The following is a 17,417-nucleotide window of genomic DNA, read 5'->3' as shown; positions in this document are numbered from 1 at the left end:
CAGCTGTGAGTCCACATCGGTCCCTGAAGAGTTCGAGGGTGATTCCATCAGTAGTGACCCGTGTACGGATGCCTTTGCGGCCCGGCCTGGTTCGGCTTGTTTCATATGACATAGCCCGTTATCGACCCATTTTACCTTTAATGGTCCTTCGGCGTTGGGATTTAGATTTTTCAGCTTTAAGATTTGTACTTACGGCTTCGGTCTTTAGGATAGACTTTCGACTTTTAAATTTACGATTTCACCCTTAAGGTTTCGCAGTGGCGTCGAACAACCAAAATCCATAATATATAGCTATAATTAATATTATTTAATTTGAGATAAAAAATAATATTTTAGATACTAACTATAATTAATTAATCTGAAAATTAGTTATTTCGGAGGGATATATGCAATTTCGGCTTCGCCGACACGCCTTTGTTATTAGAAGACGATCGGCAGAGTATCGTATTTCGTATCGGCTCCGATATTTCGTCCCATAATACCGGACAAAGAATTAGGGCTTCGTTGTTCTTTGGGCGGCTCCCCTAAACCCTCCCTCCTCCCACCCTTCTCCCCGTCGGCGTTGTGCTCGATTATGTTGGACATCAATCTTTTTCGGGCGGAGAAGGGCTTCGACCCCGACCTCGTCCGCGAGTCTCAGCGTCGCCGGTTCGCCAGCGTCGAGGTTGTCGAGGAGATCATCCACCTCGACAGAGAATGGCGCCAGCGTACTGATCTCGATTTGTCTTTTTTGGATCTGCTTCGAAGTTCTGCTTGTTTCTTGATCGATTGAAGGTTCTTTTTTTTTCTTGATTTCTTGCGCTCAGGCCAATTCGAGCTCGATGGGCTGAGGAGGGACGCCAATCGCCTCACTAAGGAGGTCAAAAATCTCAAAATTGTGAGCTCTGCGGCACAGAATTGCGTGTTCTGCCATTGTTCCCGTGGCTTTGGATCGATTTGATGGAAAAGTTCGTTTCTTTTGTTAAATAGGCAGGGAAAGATGCGACGGAGGTGATAAGTAGCACGGAGGAGACCAAAAAGCTGATAGCGGCGAAGGAGTTGGAGGTCCAGGAGGCGAAGGCTACTCTGGATTCAAAACTCGAGACTATCGGCAACCTCATTCATGACTCTGTTCCAGTTAGCAATGATGAGGTGTGGAGATAATGCTTTGGGTGCTGCTGTATTTTCGATGGGAAATTTGTGTTAGCTATTGATCCTTTTTGCAGGCAGAGAATGCAGTAATTCGGACTTGGGGGGAGAAACGGACGGAAGGGAAGTTGAAAATTCATGTGGACCTTGTCAAGCTCCTTGACATTGTAGATTTGGACAAGGGTATTCTTTTACACTACTTCTCGTCACTGCCGCCATTTTGTTGTACTGGTGTACAGTCGTAGACATGAATATTAGATGCATTTTGTAGGTCTGGCTAGTAACTCTAAACCATTTCCCTTTTTTGTTCTTGAGCCATTTCCTTTGAGAAGGTTGAATATCATGTGTTTCCAGCTTCATATCTTTATGGCACGTACCATTGCACATTTATTTGTCTCCCTTATTAGACACCTCTCGGTATATTCATATATGTATAATATCCTATCCACTCGATGGCACGTAATTTATGTTCTTACAAACCATTTGTATTTTGGAATATGGAGACAAATATCATAATGCCATGACAAGCTTCTGATCAACAACGTTATCATCTAGTAACATGACTTGTAATCATAGCGTCATGACTGCGACTGCCCTCTAATCAAAAAAAGGATTGTCATCCATTAATGTGACATGCAATTTTCTTGCTTTTGATAGGTGCTGACGTTGCTGGTGGAAGAGGTTTCTATCTGAAGGGAGCGGGCGTCTTGTTGAATTTGGCGTTGATTAACTATGGTTTGGCATTTTTGAGAAGCAGAAATTACCAACCAATGCAGACTCCTTTTTTCATGCGGAAAGATATAATGGCAAAATGTGCTCAATTGGCTCAATTTGATGAAGAACTTTACAAGGCAAGTATCTTAACATCTTGAATAAGATGCGCCTCATTAAATAAGCAAGTTGCACATGAGTTATATAGCTTCATTTAGCATTTTTTATACCATGTCCAGAGTTATATCTTGATGAAGATCAGAACATCACATAGATTGCTTTGTTCTTTATTTTATTAGGATCTTCTTGTCATCGGGAATAGGAGGAAGGCACAAAAGACCATTAGAAGGCAACAAATGGCTAAAAATATTTTGTCTAGAAAAATGTTTTATATTGGAAAGATAATTCAGTGTGCTCTTCTCCTTCTCCTTACACTCCGCTTTATTTATTATCCTTCTTTCATTTATGGTCTCGTTTTTTGTTATATTTTCTAGACTGCTGCTACATTGTTTGTTTTGGTTACTCCTATACACATCCTCTTCCTTTCCTTTTCTGTCTTGTTTTGTTTGCTCTGCACCGATGTTGATGTTGCAATTTTGATTTTGCTTCTTTTCTTCTTCTATTTTTGTTGTGTCAAATAGGCATTGTTGCTTTTACTTTGTTTTTGCTGCAAGATTGCATCTGGCACCGTTGTTCTTTTTTTTGCATTTGTCATTGAATTGCATTTTCCTACTTATGCAGGATATAAATCTACCATCTGAGCTGATTAGTTAAAATTATATGAGAAGGAATCTATACTACGATTCCTGTTTTCATAAAATTTTAACATCATTTTTTTACACCTAGGCTCTGAGTGACCTTAGAACCTCTACGTGCCTAGAGCCTTTGATAACTTTGATTATGATTATTTTGCCATTTGGAGTTGGTGAGTACTTAGGTTGATTGAATGTCCTATGTGATTAAGTTAGACTCTCAGGATTCCCATTTAACATTCTAAATCTTACCAGTAGTTTTTGAGTGCTACAACTTATTACTTACCATATAAATAAGTGATTAAACATGTTGATGTGCTTTTTCTTTTATTTTGTCTCTATCAAATGCCTTTCTAATTTCATCTCTCTTTCTTCTTTTCTCTCTCTCTCTATTGGGTCCTAGTTATTTTTGAGTGGATTGCTCAACTTTTTTGTATCCCCGACCCTATAATTAAGTAACATTTAGAAATAGCAATGTTTAAGCCATCTATCTGCACATATTCCATAGGTTTTGGAAACAGGCTTAAATCTGAAAATGGACCCCTATATCAATGCGGCAGTATCTTGCTCAGAGTAGCATATAAAAATACCTACTCCGTACAAGGTATTAATATCATAGAAGATCACTTTCTACCAAGCCTAGGTGGTCTTGTTTTAAGTTGTAAGTTAATATAATCAATCCCCAAATTAGCAAATGCAGCTTGTTCTTTCTATTCTCTACTATCTTAACAGAGCCTGCCTAGTTTTAGTGGACCCTTCACTACATTTTTGTCTTCATTCTTGTCAGGCCCTGCTACATGTTCAAATCGTTGTAGCGTGGCCATACTATTTTTGCCTCACACTTTTGCAGTTGTTCCTGAAATTAGTGACTTCTGCATTCGCCTGTATGTTAATTGATAACAGTTGGTTAATATTTGAATTTTTTGATGCTATCAAATTGTTGTGGAGATGATACTTGGTAGTGGTTTTGATGACTGGATGGTTTTGAAGGAGGTGGCAGTTGTGGTTGTAGTCATAACTAGATTGCTACAGTGGTGGAGTGGAGACCATGGCAATGGTTGTAGCAGATGGTGGTGGTGGGTGAAGGTAGCAGCTGCGGTAGTTGGATTTTTGTGGAGAGATGTTGCTGTGATGATGGACCTGTGGCGTCAGAAGAATGGGATGGTGTAGAGGTGACCGTGTAGATGGTGATGTTGAGCTGTGGTCATAGGGGGGACTATATTTACATTTGAAATATTTGATTTATATTGAAATTATGAACATGTTGGGATATCAGCAGAAATAATGCATACTGGAAGAGATCATAAAATACAACCACAATAACATTGGCAGCTTATCATTGATATCGATCAATTTGCAGTTGTTTCTTTCGTAAATACGGAAGAGGCTTGGGATGGTATCTTTTTAAATAATTTGGTTCCAGTTGGATATATGTTTTCCCGGAGTTTAAAATATATTGTAATGTCCATTTAAAGTTGATTTTTTTTGTCATTGGATTGATTGTTTTTTTTTTTTTTAATTTAACCACATTATATGATTCTAATGGCAAGCACTGCAAATATCTAAAACCACAAAGATTGACATGCTTTATTTTTCATGCTTTTTCTGGCTGCCTGTATGTGAGTTGACATGAGATGATGACATCATGGTGTTAATTTAATTTTACCAGGTTACGGGTGAAGGAGATGACAAATATCTGATTGCCACTGCTGAACAACCATTGTGTGCATACCATCTAAATGATCGAATTTATCCTCAAGATCTTCCCGTACGGTATGATGTGTTTTGTGATACCATATTATAAAATTTTGCAACTCGTCTGCACAGACTATAAAATTTCATTTGATTAATGATATTATTTTTGTTGTGTATTAGATATGCTGGGTATTCAACCTGCTTCCGGAAGGAAGCTGGTTCACATGGTCGAGACACATTGGGTATTTTCAGGGTCCACCAATTTGAAAAAGTAGAGCAGTTCTGCATCACTAGTCCGAATGGTAGCGACTCGTGGGAGATGCATGAAGAAATGCTGAAGAATTCAGAGGATTTCTATAAGGAGGTCTATTTTTGTGAAACTTCTCTTTTTTTTATGTATTCCTGTTAGGCATGTGAACTTTTTTGGATTACTTTCTTTCAGCTGAACATTCCCTATCAAGTTGTTGCCATAGTTTCCGGTGCCTTGAATGATGCAGCAGCTAAGAAGTATGATTTGGAAGGGTGGTTTCCTGCATCAAAGACATATAGGGAGTTGGTTTCTTGTTCAAATTGCACGGACTACCAATCCAGGAGGCTAGGGATCGGATATGGGCAAAAGAAGGCAAGACACCGATAACTGCTTTTTTTACTCTATCTAATGTGTTTGAAAAGTCTTTTTTTTTTATTCATGAAAAGACAAAATATAACTCATCATGCATCCAATATTTTGTTGATTTAAGGTTTATTATGTATGAAAATTGGCACTAAATTATTTCTGCTTCATGTCTTTTGGCAGAATGATGAGCAAGCAAAGCAGTATGTCCATATGTTAAATTCTACTTTAACTGCAACTGAAAGGACTATTTGTTGCATTTTGGAGAACTATCAGACCGAACATGGAGTTGAAATTCCAAAAGTCTTACAACCCTACATGGGTGGCATAGAATTCCTTAGCTTCAAGACAGAACCTGAAGCCAAAACAAAAAAGTCTAAAGCCAAGGTAGGTTTAATTTTGCCCCCCCATTTATTTTATCCAGACAAATGCTCTGTTTAACGAACACCAATCAGGCTAAGTTTTTTCCCTCTCTACTGGTATTGAACAGGAAAATGCTGGACCACAAGCAGGCAAGTAAATTTACGCAGGCATGACATGAGTACCATTCAGAGCCTAATGGTGTTTGAGATTTTTCGAATCTTTGGTGATTACATTGTTGACTATTTTGATGCGATTGATTTTGTCAAGAAGTTGGAATCCTGATATAAGAGAGATTGGTAGTTAAACATTTCAACACAATGAACATGCATATGATTAATTAATTATCAAGCCTGGACAAGTTTCGTTGACCCTGAAGTGAAATTTTTTATATATGCTTCTCAAAGCTCTTCTTTTCATAGTGCAGAGATTGGATCCGATGTCACGCTTGTTTATGTTACATGTTTTCCTTGATATCCTCTGAATTGATGGTTGTACACAGTCTCATGATATTTGCTACTGCATTTTGATTTCTCTTCATTATTTCATGTTACAAAAAGGCATTCTAATGTATCATTGTTTCTACTCTCAAGCAAAAAAAGTTTATTTAGTTTCTTATCGTATAGATTGCAAATGTTGATTTTATATTTATTGTCTTAGTAAGTCTTAACTGTGGAGAGTTTATTGCTTTCTCAGAGTTTGTGGCGTTCAACTCCACAGTACGTTTGACCGGTAAGGATGGTTGGAAACCTTTTTAGGAGATTGATGTTGTGGTAGGCGCTGTATAATTTATATGAAAAAGATACAGAAAAGAGGGTTTAACTATATGAATAAAGAAAATTAAAATGTAAATCATGATTCAAATTATTCGGATAATATTATTAAGATAAATTAAATGGATGTATGCACGAACACCGCACATTGGCAACTGCGGATGACTTAGAACTAATAAATATTAATTTAATCCCACTTGGAATCAGAAAAAGAGGTCTCTTTCCGCTGGCATTTCTCATTATTAAATTCACCAATAAAAGCAGTATTTTTATTATTATAAAAGCTAAATTCTAATTATTTGTTTTACTCCTTTTTAATTAATTAATTAATTAATTAATTAATTAAAGAGAATAGTGGCAGAGAGGGACTCGCTGTGGAGAAAGCTGTGTCAGCTCCAAATCCTGAGAGATTTCTCATCTCTCCCTTTCCATCTCTCTAGCGTCTGATATCTCCCATTCCAGTGCATTGGCCGTTCTTTGCTTCTCTTTGTGGATTCTTTCTTTGTCCGTCCGTGTTTTTTTGGTTGGTTCTTGAGGAGAGAGTTGGACCAGTTGGTGGTGTCCTCTTTGCCCATCGAAATGGCCGTTCTCCATGTACCCGGCGGTGGCCTCCTCCGTTGCTGAGTCGGGTCTCCTTGGAGAGGAGGGTAAGTTCTCTCTCTCTCTCTCTCTCTCTCTCTCTCTGCTGAAGGTAATCGTCTCTCTAAGTAAAAAGTGGTTCTCGGACAGCCGTATGCTTAAAAGTTTTGATTTTTTCGTTTTGGGGGGTTTGGGGGGAATAAATCAGTACAAGCATGAAGCTGAATCTTATTTACATAGGATTCTCTGGACCTCACAGCAATGTGGTACTTCTTTATCAGGTGAAGCGCAGGGAGGACTTGTTTGTCCTCTTCCGCTTCCTCCCTCCCGAAATGAATCTGTGACCGAGACTGCTTTTCTTGAACGGATAAATGTGTTTCGAGTTTTATTTTAAGATTTGGCTCTTCATCATTCTCCTCTTCTCAGAAATGTGCGTTGACTGCCGGTTTCTTGGCTGTATCTGAGTCTGTTCGAAGATTTCCAGACATCTTGTGGTAATATTTCCATCTTGATGCTTCTTTCACCGCCTCGAGATTGCACCTTTTCGACAAAAGAGAATGAAGAAGAAAGATCAGGGAGGTAGATCCACAATTATTTATCAATCTATCTTGATGACTTCCTCTCATCCACCGGCCATGTATGGATTTTCTTGAGTGGTACTCTCAAATGTTGCATACAAGCGGCGTTTCTGTTAATCTCTGTTCCAACAATTGATCTTTTCGTTTCCAGTTGCTGGAGAGTTTAATATGTTGCTACAATCTCATGAAATGTTAGATTCACACTACTGTTTAGTATTTTTAGTGCCAGTTTGTTTGTTTAGTGGTTTTGCCACAGACACTTTGGATTGCACGAGTCTGTTCTAAGAGGAAGATACAGTCTTGTATTGATTCTTGGGTTGCTCATAAGGGTTTCTCCTTGGATCTTGCGTTAGGCCCATGCCATGCTTGTTGTTGCCTTTTACATGTTATGCCAAGTATCTGATTTAGTTTATTCAAAGATAAAAGAACTAGTTTGATTCGGATATTTTGCAGTCATCAGTGATTTTTCTTTTTCAAAATAAAGGATCTGATGTCATGTAATATGTTCTCCATTCACCACTGCATGTTGTATGTTTCTAGAGTTTCTTTGCTCGTATTTGTTTCTATTATGTGCTGAGAAGGTTTGCTGACTGATTCTTTTCTTTTCAAACTTGAAGGAAGATGAAGTTGACTTCAAAGGAATGGAAGTCTCTCATGTCTCTTTGTTTGGGCGGGAAACCTTCCATCCCTTTCTGTCTCTTCCCCAAGGTTCGTTCGGCTAGCCACTCTCCAGGCAGCGCACCAGTTTATCTGAACGTATATGATTTGACACTGATGAATGGTTACATGTACTGGGTAGGCCTTGGGGTATTTCACACAGGGATCGAAGGTGCTGTTATCCGCTCCTTGTTTGTTTAGTTATAACATAAATGATTTCCCACTAAATTCTGTGATTTCCTTTTTGGTTGTTCCTTCTGATTCAACAGAAGTTACTCTTGACCATTAAGTCTCATGAAACAACTACCGATAATATTCTCTGTCAACTGATATTTAATTAGTTACACTTGTTAATTTATCTGTTAATGTGCTTGTAGTACACGGTGTTGAATATGCATTTGGAGCGCATGACTACCCAACAAGCGGGGTCTTTGAAGTTGAGCCTCATCAATGTCCGGGATTCAAGTTTAGGAAATCGATATTGATGGGTACAACTTGTTTAGATCCACGACAAGTTAGAGAGTTTGTGGAGGTACAGTCTGTAAACTACAATGGAGATAGTTACCATTTGATCGTGAAGAACTGCAACCATTTCTGTGAGGACATCATTTATAAGTTGACCGGCAATTCAATTCCAAAATGGGTGAATCGTCTTGCGAGGATAGGTATGTATCTTCTTGATTTCACACTTTTATCTGTACTTTTTGTAATTATAAAATGTAAAATGGTTTGCGATATGTCATGGACGACTTCACCATATTTCTCTACCGCTCAAGCATTTTTTTTTCTGCATCTTCGGTGTATCGGTATTCAATTACTAATTTGCATGATCAACCATATATGCAGCAAAAATTCTTGCAGCAATTAGGGAAATGGATTGGAAGAAATTGGGTTTTCTCTGATAAGTTTTTGACTCAAATTTTTCTCTGTAATTTAGAAGAAAGAGTCCACCTCTTTTGAACACTTGACAGAGCCACAACCAACATGCCAAGTGAAACACGAAACGGTTCCCTATTGGAGTCTTCCTTGCAGGAATTTTGATGGAACTGGTCTACTCGAGTAATTTGTTGGAGATTACCGCAGCAGAGCTGATATTGATCCCTGTGGCTTCTCTTTAGTGAAATCCTTTTAGATTTTTAGCCACTATTTCATGGCACCTGTTCATGGGAAGAGTTCCATAAATTTTGATATATTTAAAGACATACTCTCTTGATTAAGTAGCCAGAGCGGATTTTCGTTCCTTGAACATAATTACAGCTAATGAGAGACTCTTACCAAAACTTTTAGCCAATTCCTCTGACATATTTCACATACATAATCTTTACCTGTTCCTCCGCAGATATCTCAGGGCATAGAAATAAGGTGAACAGATATCTCAGCAAACGAGGTGCTGAAGGTTTCATCAGGGCAAAGAGGGCTTATACTCCCTAAGTTTAATACTTCAATATACTGTTTCGAGAGTGCCTACAAAGTTCAAAGGATTTTCTATTATATGTACCCGTAACATCTTACCATCTAAAAGTTCTGACATTTATTTAAAGTGTTTGAACCCATAACTTAGATCCGGATTCTATGGGCAGTCTACCATGATCAGTCTATCAATGTAATTTCTATCTTGTGTTATATTCTCTTATTCTTTACTTTGTAACATCATCACTCTTGAGTAATCATAATTCACTGATGTGGTGTCAGCTTATTCTTAGTTCTATCTTAGCAGTTACTCAGAACAAGTCACCATTAGGTTGAGTGCATATTGTGCAGGCTCCTTCTGCAATTGCCTTCTTCCTGAGGCTTCCAAGATAGCAGCAGCTCCCGAAGACCCCGATTCACCAACCGAGGACGGCGAGAAAAGGAGACTTAGAACTGCTTTCAGTTGCTTATCTTCAATTTCCATGCGTCCAAGACACTTGTCCACACCTTCGGTTTTCTTGCCTTCGTTAAAAGGGTGTTTTCCACCATGGCAGTTCAGGAGGTCCACCGCCCTTCCTTTCAAGGATCATGATGATCAAAATTGTGACTACATCCAAAGAAAAGATCAATAGATGTTTCAGAAATCCTTCTCTCTGCTCGGAAGGTTTTCATGATGATAGGAGCTGAACATAAAAGGCGGAGAACCCCCAAAATATAGTGTTTGCTCTGTTATCGGTGTTGTTTCAACCGTAAAAGCTGACTCTCCTCAGGTTGAGCAAATGACCTTTGTGTAACTCCTCCTGTGTTGTGTTTGAACATTTTGAAATGTATGTATTTTGTCACAGCAGTACCAAGTTTTTGTCATCAGCTGCTGTTCCCCAAAATTCCAAACCTTCTCGTGTTGTATCTGTACAGCTCTTTTGCTCATAAGCTACTTGGTGTTCTGGATTAATTTGGCTTTGAAATACAAATGCTGTTTGAGCTTAAGCATTCGTGTGTTGCTTGAGATGCGGATGAGCAAATTCTTGGATTCAGGAAGCTCTGTGCCAGTCATTAGATCGGCAGAATCTTTCAGTGGATTGTCATACCAAAGGCAGTAGAACCCTGTAACCTGCTTAGGTTCACAGGGCATGCCATCTCCATTAATCGAACTATATCTTCTTTAAGAGCCCGTAAATGAGTACTTCTCTGGCATGAGTGAATGAGATGGGAGTTGAGACCTGAATGGCATTCCACAATCTACAAGCACATTTCTGCACATAATGCTGCAGCAGCAGCAGAGTCTCATGCGTCGCCATTTCCGGGTCAAGGAAGCATCATCACATGGAGGAAGGCACAGATGGGCGACTGACTTGATCTCTTTGTCGCCCAGATTATGGAAAAGATGGATAAGGTTGAGTTCCGAAGCACTCGTTGGCTAGCAGAAGAAGAAAGAGCATGAGTTAAAACGCTGTCCCCCACACGAAGGCAGCTCATGTGCACTCGCCTTCTCCGGCAACTCGGATAGCCTGTGGCGTCGAGTAAAGGCAGAGATCAGAAGAGCGAGCGTGAGACAAAGATCGAAAAGCCCGGCCGCAACACATGGCATTCCCCTCAATGTGACTGGCTGTTTCTCTGTTGGAAGGCAGCAACGCCCACTGCAAAACCTTCCATCTTTCCCTTTGTCTCTTCCATTCTTTTCAGTACAGAAAGGCCATGACAGCATCAACTCAGGAACAGGCAGTGGTTGCAGAAAGCTCCATTTTCTAGTTTACATGGCCGACTTCTGTTCGTGACTGCGGTAAGCAATGAAGTGGCAGTAAACTAAGAGTGAATGTACAGGTTTGTTGCTTAACACTGATCACCACCTTCTACAACAGTAAACAAGAAGAAGAAGAAGAAGAAGGGAAAGAAGAGAAACAATTACAGGGCAACATCTGCTAGCTATATCATACAACAAAAGTAGACCCCAAAACTGGACATTTCTGTGACTGTTAGTGAGAGAATGGGCTTTGGGGAAGACTAGTAATTTACATGGATTAATCACATAAGGCAGTTTACATACCATAGAAATATGCCCACTCCATCATGGAGTTGTTGAATTCGTACTCCTGTATGTACATCAGCTCAGCTTCCTTCTCGGCCGCTCCGAAGTCTGCAACTACTGGCTGGTAAGTCAAAGTTGATGAGCTGGGACTGCCAATGACCTCGCCGCTGCCACCGTTGCCGCCGACGACACCTCCATTTGCCACAAGGGAAAGCTTCCTGATCTCTTCTTCGGCTTCGAGAAGCTTATCTTTCAGCTTCAGCACCTGCTATCATTTGGTTCAGCCGGTGCGATCCAGCATTGGAAGGTGACTGGGAATTCGAGATCATGTACCTCGGTCTCCAGGTGGCACTTCTCGACGACGGTGGCGTCGTGGATGGACTTGAGCTTGAGATAGGCCTCCTCCACCTGCTTGCTCTTGTGCCGCGCCCGGCGGTTCTGGAACCAAACGGCGACCTGCTTGGGGTCGAGGCCGAGCTCGGTGGCCAGGTGGACCTTCCTCTCGAACTCCAGCTTCTTCTCCTCCCCGAAGCTCGTCTCCAAGAACCTCACCTGCTCGTCGCTCAGCCGCCTCTTCTTCGCGTCGCCTTCCGCCCCCTCGCCCTTCGTCCTCTTCCTCCTCCGACGCACCCTCGTCTCTCCTACCATCGGTAACACAAGCATTAGATAGGAAGTCACGGGAAGAGTGCGAGGAATGAACGGATGAACGAATGAATGGACTAACCCTGAGGCATCTGAGGGTGGAGTTCGGAGGCGAGGAGAAAGGATACGCGCATCTTCTCCTCCTCGTGGCTCATCCCAACCTCGGAGATCATCTCATTGTTCACCATCTCCTATAATGCTCTCTTCCACTGCCCTTCGGTGTTGACTTCAAGAACAACAACGGCAGTCTTCCTCGACACTCTACGTGAGGAGAAGGAAGGGGGAACTGTTCGACGCCATGGCTACTGTCTCGAGGCTTTTTGTAAGAGACGGCGAACTCGAATGCCCCTAAACCATGATAGAATCTACATAAATGCCATTTCTAGAACACCAGGCGGGCCCCTCTCTCATGTTGACGAAATTACCCCTCCATATGGCCCGGATTCACGTGTCGGATGCGCAGCTGCTCCGAACGTGTCGTGCATAGAAATCATGCGACAAGGGCAATTTCAGAAATTTTACTGTTCTAATATTTTTAATAATATTATCATTATATTGTTTTCCTATATGAGGTGTCGAGCATGGAATTTTTCTTTTCCCTATATGTTTTCTTAATCGTTTTGATAGGAAAAATAATTAGGTAAATAGTACATTATTCACTTTTCAACCAAGCGATGACATGCGTGAAGAACTCATGCCACACACACCAGTTGCGGTGTGCATTAATCTTTTATAATGAGACTTATTCCTTTAGTTTCTTTTTTTGAATGAGTCATCTATCGTAAACAAGCAACCTGTCTCCCATCGTCAATCATGATTTTAAAAAAACATGCACACATGTCTGGGATAACTGGGCCACCTCTAAATGCCTGGCATGGGGCATTAATCCATTTCCTTATCTCTGGATGCCTGGCGTAGGAGACCATCCATTGCTTATCCCAAATAAGCTTCAATCCTAACAAACGATACTCTCTCAATTGTCCTTCCCTGACGCTTCCCTCAGAGAAGCGTGCTCTCCAACCGTCGACATAAATAAGCCTCTACACTACATAAGGGGCCTCTTGACGAACCATCAACCGCACTTCATCGATTGCCTAGGTATAAAAGCCAGTCCCAAAGCTTAAAGGGGCAAACATCTCTATTATTTCCATTTCCAAATAATTTTATCATCGGGTGAGTCTAGTCAGAAACATCCATCGACAATGATTACTTGTGCAGGGACCTCAACAAGGTTAAGGCACACTTTGGGACGACACCAAATCTACCTTTAGTGAGATTTTGCTATAGGTTTTCTACACACCTTGGGATCTTGCTAACCGGATCCGCTCCCCACTCCCGTGTCCTCTCATGACCCCCTATGGATTTTCTGGATAAGCTTGAGCCTTCGAGATACAACCAAGCTACAACGACCTCACGGTAAACGACATTAAAGCAACACCACCTTTAAAGTCAGGTAAGCTTCAATTTTTGAGTCCATAGATATTGAACCGAGATATCCTTGGATTTGATTTGGGAGATTTTTATATGTGCCTCAACATGTTAATCATCCAATTATTTTCAGGTTTGAAATTAATTTTGGCAAATTTTATGATCAACATGCAAATAAAATGGAATTCCTTAACATTATAATGTCAAATATGAGAAAAAAAAAATAGAGGTTAAATAGTCAATCCAAACTTTAGCTACTAGAGATTTAAGTTTGGGATCAATCAGTCAAATGCAAATGCAGTACATGGATAGATGCTTATCCTAAGATAGGCAGATTATTAGATTTCCTTGTATTATAAACGGAGTTGATACTTTGTAGCCAAAGACACTGTACTTGCTGAATTAAATTGGTAAAACTCATACTATATTAATGGTTTTGACTGATACGATAATAAAGGCAGCTGAAAGTTGAAATGGTTAGATGAAGGCAGGATGCTGAAGTGAGTAGAGTGCTTGAGAAAGTGGGAGTCAAGTGCACTGGTTAATGTAATTGTGATGATGATGCCAAGAAACATATAGCGCCGTGTTGATCAGCTCATCTTGATGGAGATTAAGTAGGTGGCAAAGTACCCAAACATGTCCTAAAGTGTTTCTTTAAACACCATCACATGACAAAGAAGTGATTGATTAAGATGACAACTCGAAGACTGCTTGCTCGGCCACCCCCATCACAGACACAGCCGAAGCTAGCTGGTGTTCCAACTCCAAGAACAAGGAGCAGGTTGGCAGATAAGTTAAAAGATGCATGGGGGTGGAGAAAAAGGTTGAGGGGGGAGACTTGGAGTCGACGGGCACTCGAGAAGGGCACATGGGGAGCACCTTGGAGGCTTTTAACACTTGTCGCCATGGCTGGGAATGGACCTCCCTCCCCACTTGTCGCCACCTCCTGCGTCCACAACCATGCTCGCTGCTGCATGCAGCCTCTCTCTCTCTCTCTCTCTCTCTCTCTCTCTGTGTTTGATGATTCGCACCCGATTCCTTCGTTAATTATAGTGATCGTTGTTGGAGAACAAATGCGCTGTGGCGGGTGAGTCAGCACAACCTAGTCTATGGGTCGATGTCGGGAGTTTTCTGTCGACTGAGTTGGATACCGAGGTAGGTCGGGCCTTCGTAATTGGGTATTGATCAGTGTTTCTCGATCCGGGCGTCGTCTGCGTCGAGAAACGTTTCTCGATCCAGGCGTCGTTTGTGTCGAGCAACGTCCCTCTGTTCCCGGGCTGGTTGACAGCTCACCCTCATTCACTGAATGTTGATTCCCGAGTCGAGGCGCTCGTGGCTCGGGGGTAGTCGCTTGTCTGGAAAAAAGGCCTTCGTCGGGTGATTTTCGACTTTAGCCCCTCCGACGAGCAAGTCAGTTGTGGGTTGAGATTGTTTTTTCTACCTCCCCTTGGCCGGATGCCAGCCAGGGGCTTTTATACTATTGTACGAGTGTAGGTTGCATGTGGGTTCAGCATGGCCCTTGATCCTGATCTTCGAGAGTTGAGACAGCACTTCTGACCGGCCGCTGTCTCGGGACGCATGGAGCAGTGTCAGACGGCACCGCCCCGAGTTCCCGGGATGGGACATGTGGAACAGCATCTCGGTACAGATTCCGACTTGGCGTGCGGGAGTGTTCCCCTTGCTGATTCTCGAGTTGGCATGGTGGTACGCGGGTCGAACAACGTCGTGGTACGGATTCTGACCTGGTGTATGGCATCGGTTGTGACGTGTCTTGGACCCAAAATATGTCTTATCACTTCTCCCTCCCCCCGTCAAGGCGTGTTGTGGGGTCCCAAAAGGGCCAAGAGTCATGCTTGGGTTGGACTGTTGCGATTGTGTTGATTGCTTGCGAGTGGAACTTGGATTGGTTCATCGTGGGGTGTTTGGAGGGGCAGCACCCCATGCCTCGGGAAGGGCTGACTCTGTTGATCGGGAGGCCGGGGCCAGATGAGGCGAGACTGACATGTCATAAGTCGGATAATCGATTTGGCGCGGTTTGGAATTGGGGCCGGCGAGTCACAAGTCGTGGATCACGATGGAGCAAGTCGCAAGTCACAAGTCGGGGATCGGTGAGTCACAAGTCGATGATCGAGCTAGAGCGACTCGGTTGAAGACTTTGGCCTGCGGGCCGAGTAACTAAGCTCGAGCTCGGGTTTTGGTGCCAACGGGTCACAAGTCGGGATCGAGCTGAAGCGACTCGGTTAGAGATTTGACGAGTTGCAAGTCAGAGTTCGAGCTGGAGCGACTCGGTTAGGAGCTTAACCTATGGGCCGAGTGACTAAGCTCGGGCTCAGGTTTTGTGTCAGCAAGTGGCAAGTCGGGAATCGATCTGGAGCAACCTGGGCAGGGGTTGAACCTGTGGGCCGAGTGACTAAGCTCGGGCTAAGGTTTTGTGCCGACGGGTCGCAGGTCGGGAACCGATCTAGAGCACTCGGGTAGGATCTGAACCTATAGGCCTAGTGACTAAGCTCGGGCTCAGGTTTTGTGCTAGTGGGTCACAAGTCGAGAATCGATCTGGGGCGACTCGGGCAGGAGCTGAACCTGTGGGCCGAGTGACTAAGTTCGGGCTCAGGTTTTGTGTCGACGGGTCGCAGGTCAGGAACCAATCTGGAGCACCCGGGCAGGATCTGAACCTGTGGGCCAAGTGACTAAGCTCGGGCTCAGGTTTTGTGCCGACTGGTCGTAGGTCGGGAGCCGATCTAGAGCACCCAGGCAGGATCTGAACCTGTGGGCCGAGTGACTAAGCTCGGGCTTAGGTTTTGTGCCGGCAAGTCACAGGTCAGGAACCGATCTGGAGCACCCAGGACATGTGGGCCGAGTGACTAAGCTCGGGCTCAAGTTTTGTGTCAGCGGGTCACAGGTCGGGAACCGATCTGGAGCACCCGGGCAGGATTTGAACCTATGGGCCAAGTGACTAAGCTCGGACTCAGGTTTTGTGCTAGCGGGTCGCAAGTCGGGAATCGATCTAGAGCGACCTGGGCAGGAGCTGAACCTGTGGGCCGAGTAACTAAGCTCGGGCTCAGGTTTTGTGCCGACGGGTCGCAGGTCAAGAACCGATCTGGAGCACTCGGGCAGGATCTAAACCTGTGGGTCGAGTGACTAAGCTTGGGTTCAAGTTTGGTGGCGTCATTGGGCGATGCACCTAGTTTTGCCCGGGCGCCATTGTGACACGTGGCAAGCCAGGTGGAGCGACGCGGGACCTGGCGAAATACTTTTCATTTCGAATGGCCTCCGGCGGGAGCTTTTGGGTGACAAGACACCTCTGGCGGGAGCTGCGAGGTCAGTGAATCTGGCGGATCGAGGGGTCATGATGGGTCTTCAATGCTACGACTATTTCTTTCCTCGGGAAGCCTAATCGTCATCTTGCAGCGGTGTAGCCTGCCTTTCATAAGTCCCTTCCGGAATGCTTGCCATCATCTTTGCTTCAATCCTTCATCCTGCGCCCCGGCTTCTTTCTTGCAACCTTGAGGTCGGGATATCTCCGTCTTCATCTTCGCCTTCGTCTCCTTCATCTTCTTCCTCTGGGGGGTCCACGGGATGAAGTTGTCAGTGTGTCCTCAGGTAGCGCTCCCTCGGAGGTCTCAGGGAGTTCTGCCACACTTGAGGCTCTCAAGTCATGCCACGATGTGGACTCGGTGGTGACCGAGGATCTTTTGAGGATACTTCGAGATCGTTATCGCATTCTGGAGTATTATGGCATTCTGGAGTATTATGGCCTTCACGCTCCTCGGCAGCGGCCATACGATCAGTTTCCCGATGGGTTCGGGCTGACTGTGGGGGCCCTTGAGGCGGGGCTACAGCTCCTGATGCTTCCTGTCATCGAGGATTGCCTCCGTCACTAGGGAATATCGCCATCCCAGGTGTCGCCAAACTCTTGGCTCTATCTGGTGGCCTTTATTTGGGAGTGTCGGGGGGCTGGGAATGAGCTGTCCAAGACCCTCTTCTTGGCTTGCTTCCGCCTGTGTAGGGGGCAAGGTGGGTATTACTTGATCGCCCGCAGCGGTTTCAAGATTAGCGATGCACCTT

General features: G+C 43.4%; 3 protein-coding genes across 6 annotated transcripts; 2 read left to right on the top strand and 1 right to left on the bottom strand.

Moving 5' to 3' along the window:
* Positions 1 to 442: 442 nt before the first annotated feature.
* LOC135674123 (serine--tRNA ligase-like) lies at positions 443 to 5,637 on the top strand. Its single transcript, XM_065183603.1, has 10 exons — positions 443 to 707; positions 807 to 877; positions 970 to 1,131; positions 1,206 to 1,311; positions 1,786 to 1,979; positions 4,261 to 4,364; positions 4,467 to 4,650; positions 4,729 to 4,908; positions 5,083 to 5,286; positions 5,390 to 5,637. Exons 1-10 carry the CDS (start codon positions 575 to 577, stop codon positions 5,417 to 5,419), a joined length of 1,368 nt encoding a protein of 455 aa, XP_065039675.1. The 5' UTR covers positions 443 to 574; the 3' UTR covers positions 5,420 to 5,637.
* Positions 5,638 to 6,399: 762 nt separating this feature from the next.
* LOC135674103 (deSI-like protein At4g17486) lies at positions 6,400 to 10,110 on the top strand. Of its 4 annotated transcripts, XM_065183578.1 has the most exons (5): positions 6,400 to 6,679; positions 7,038 to 7,190; positions 7,807 to 8,018; positions 8,224 to 8,511; positions 9,608 to 10,110. In XM_065183578.1, the coding sequence occupies exons 2-5, from the start codon at positions 7,123 to 7,125 to the stop codon at positions 9,886 to 9,888; spliced, it is 849 nt and encodes a 282-aa protein (XP_065039650.1). In that variant the 5' UTR covers positions 6,400 to 6,679; positions 7,038 to 7,122; the 3' UTR covers positions 9,889 to 10,110. The 4 variants fall into 4 exon arrangements, with proteins under 4 accessions (XP_065039650.1, XP_065039658.1, XP_065039643.1 ...); XM_065183586.1 differs by lacking the exon at positions 7,038 to 7,190 and having other exon boundaries at positions 6,403 to 6,679; XM_065183571.1 differs by lacking the exon at positions 6,400 to 6,679 and having other exon boundaries at positions 6,797 to 7,190.
* Positions 10,111 to 10,231: 121 nt separating this feature from the next.
* LOC103990554 (homeobox-leucine zipper protein HOX12) lies at positions 10,232 to 12,231 on the bottom strand. The gene is made up of 4 exons (XM_009409746.3): positions 12,007 to 12,231; positions 11,616 to 11,923; positions 11,301 to 11,547; positions 10,232 to 11,031 (listed from the first exon to the last, which is right to left on the bottom strand). Exons 1-4 carry the CDS (start codon positions 12,110 to 12,112, stop codon positions 10,961 to 10,963), a joined length of 732 nt encoding a protein of 243 aa, XP_009408021.2. The 5' UTR covers positions 12,113 to 12,231; the 3' UTR covers positions 10,232 to 10,960.
* Positions 12,232 to 17,417: the final 5,186 nt, after the last annotated feature.

Source organism: Musa acuminata, chromosome BXJ1-1 (genome assembly GCF_036884655.1).
Source record: "Musa acuminata AAA Group cultivar baxijiao chromosome BXJ1-1, Cavendish_Baxijiao_AAA, whole genome shotgun sequence".
Classification (NCBI taxonomy): Eukaryota; Viridiplantae; Streptophyta; class Magnoliopsida; order Zingiberales; family Musaceae; genus Musa; species Musa acuminata.
This window is presented reverse-complemented; position numbering and strand designations above follow the sequence as displayed.

Bases quoted from the DNA above. Each gene is read 5' to 3' on its own strand.
- LOC135674103 (XM_065183578.1), top strand. From the start codon at position 7,123: ATGCTTCTTTCACCGCCTCGAGATTGCACCTTTTCGACAAAAGAGAAT. The intron at 7,191-7,806 runs GTAGATCCACAA...TCAAACTTGAAG, and splicing joins GAAGAAGAAAGATCAGGGAG to GAAGATGAAGTTGACTTCAA. The intron at 8,019-8,223 runs GTGCTGTTATCC...ATGTGCTTGTAG, and splicing joins ATTTCACACAGGGATCGAAG to TACACGGTGTTGAATATGCA.
- LOC103990554 (XM_009409746.3), bottom strand. From the start codon at position 12,112: ATGGTGAACAATGAGATGATCTCCGAGGTTGGGATGAGCCACGAGGAG. The intron at 11,548-11,615 runs GTACATGATCTC...AAATGATAGCAG, and splicing joins AGTGCCACCTGGAGACCGAG to GTGCTGAAGCTGAAAGATAA. The intron at 11,032-11,300 runs GTATGTAAACTG...TGCTTACCGCAG, and splicing joins GGAGTGGGCATATTTCTATG to TCACGAACAGAAGTCGGCCA.
- LOC135674123 (XM_065183603.1), top strand. From the start codon at position 575: ATGTTGGACATCAATCTTTTTCGGGCGGAGAAGGGCTTCGACCCCGAC. The intron at 1,980-4,260 runs GCAAGTATCTTA...TAATTTTACCAG, and splicing joins TTGATGAAGAACTTTACAAG to GTTACGGGTGAAGGAGATGA. The intron at 4,365-4,466 runs GTATGATGTGTT...GTTGTGTATTAG, and splicing joins CCTCAAGATCTTCCCGTACG to ATATGCTGGGTATTCAACCT.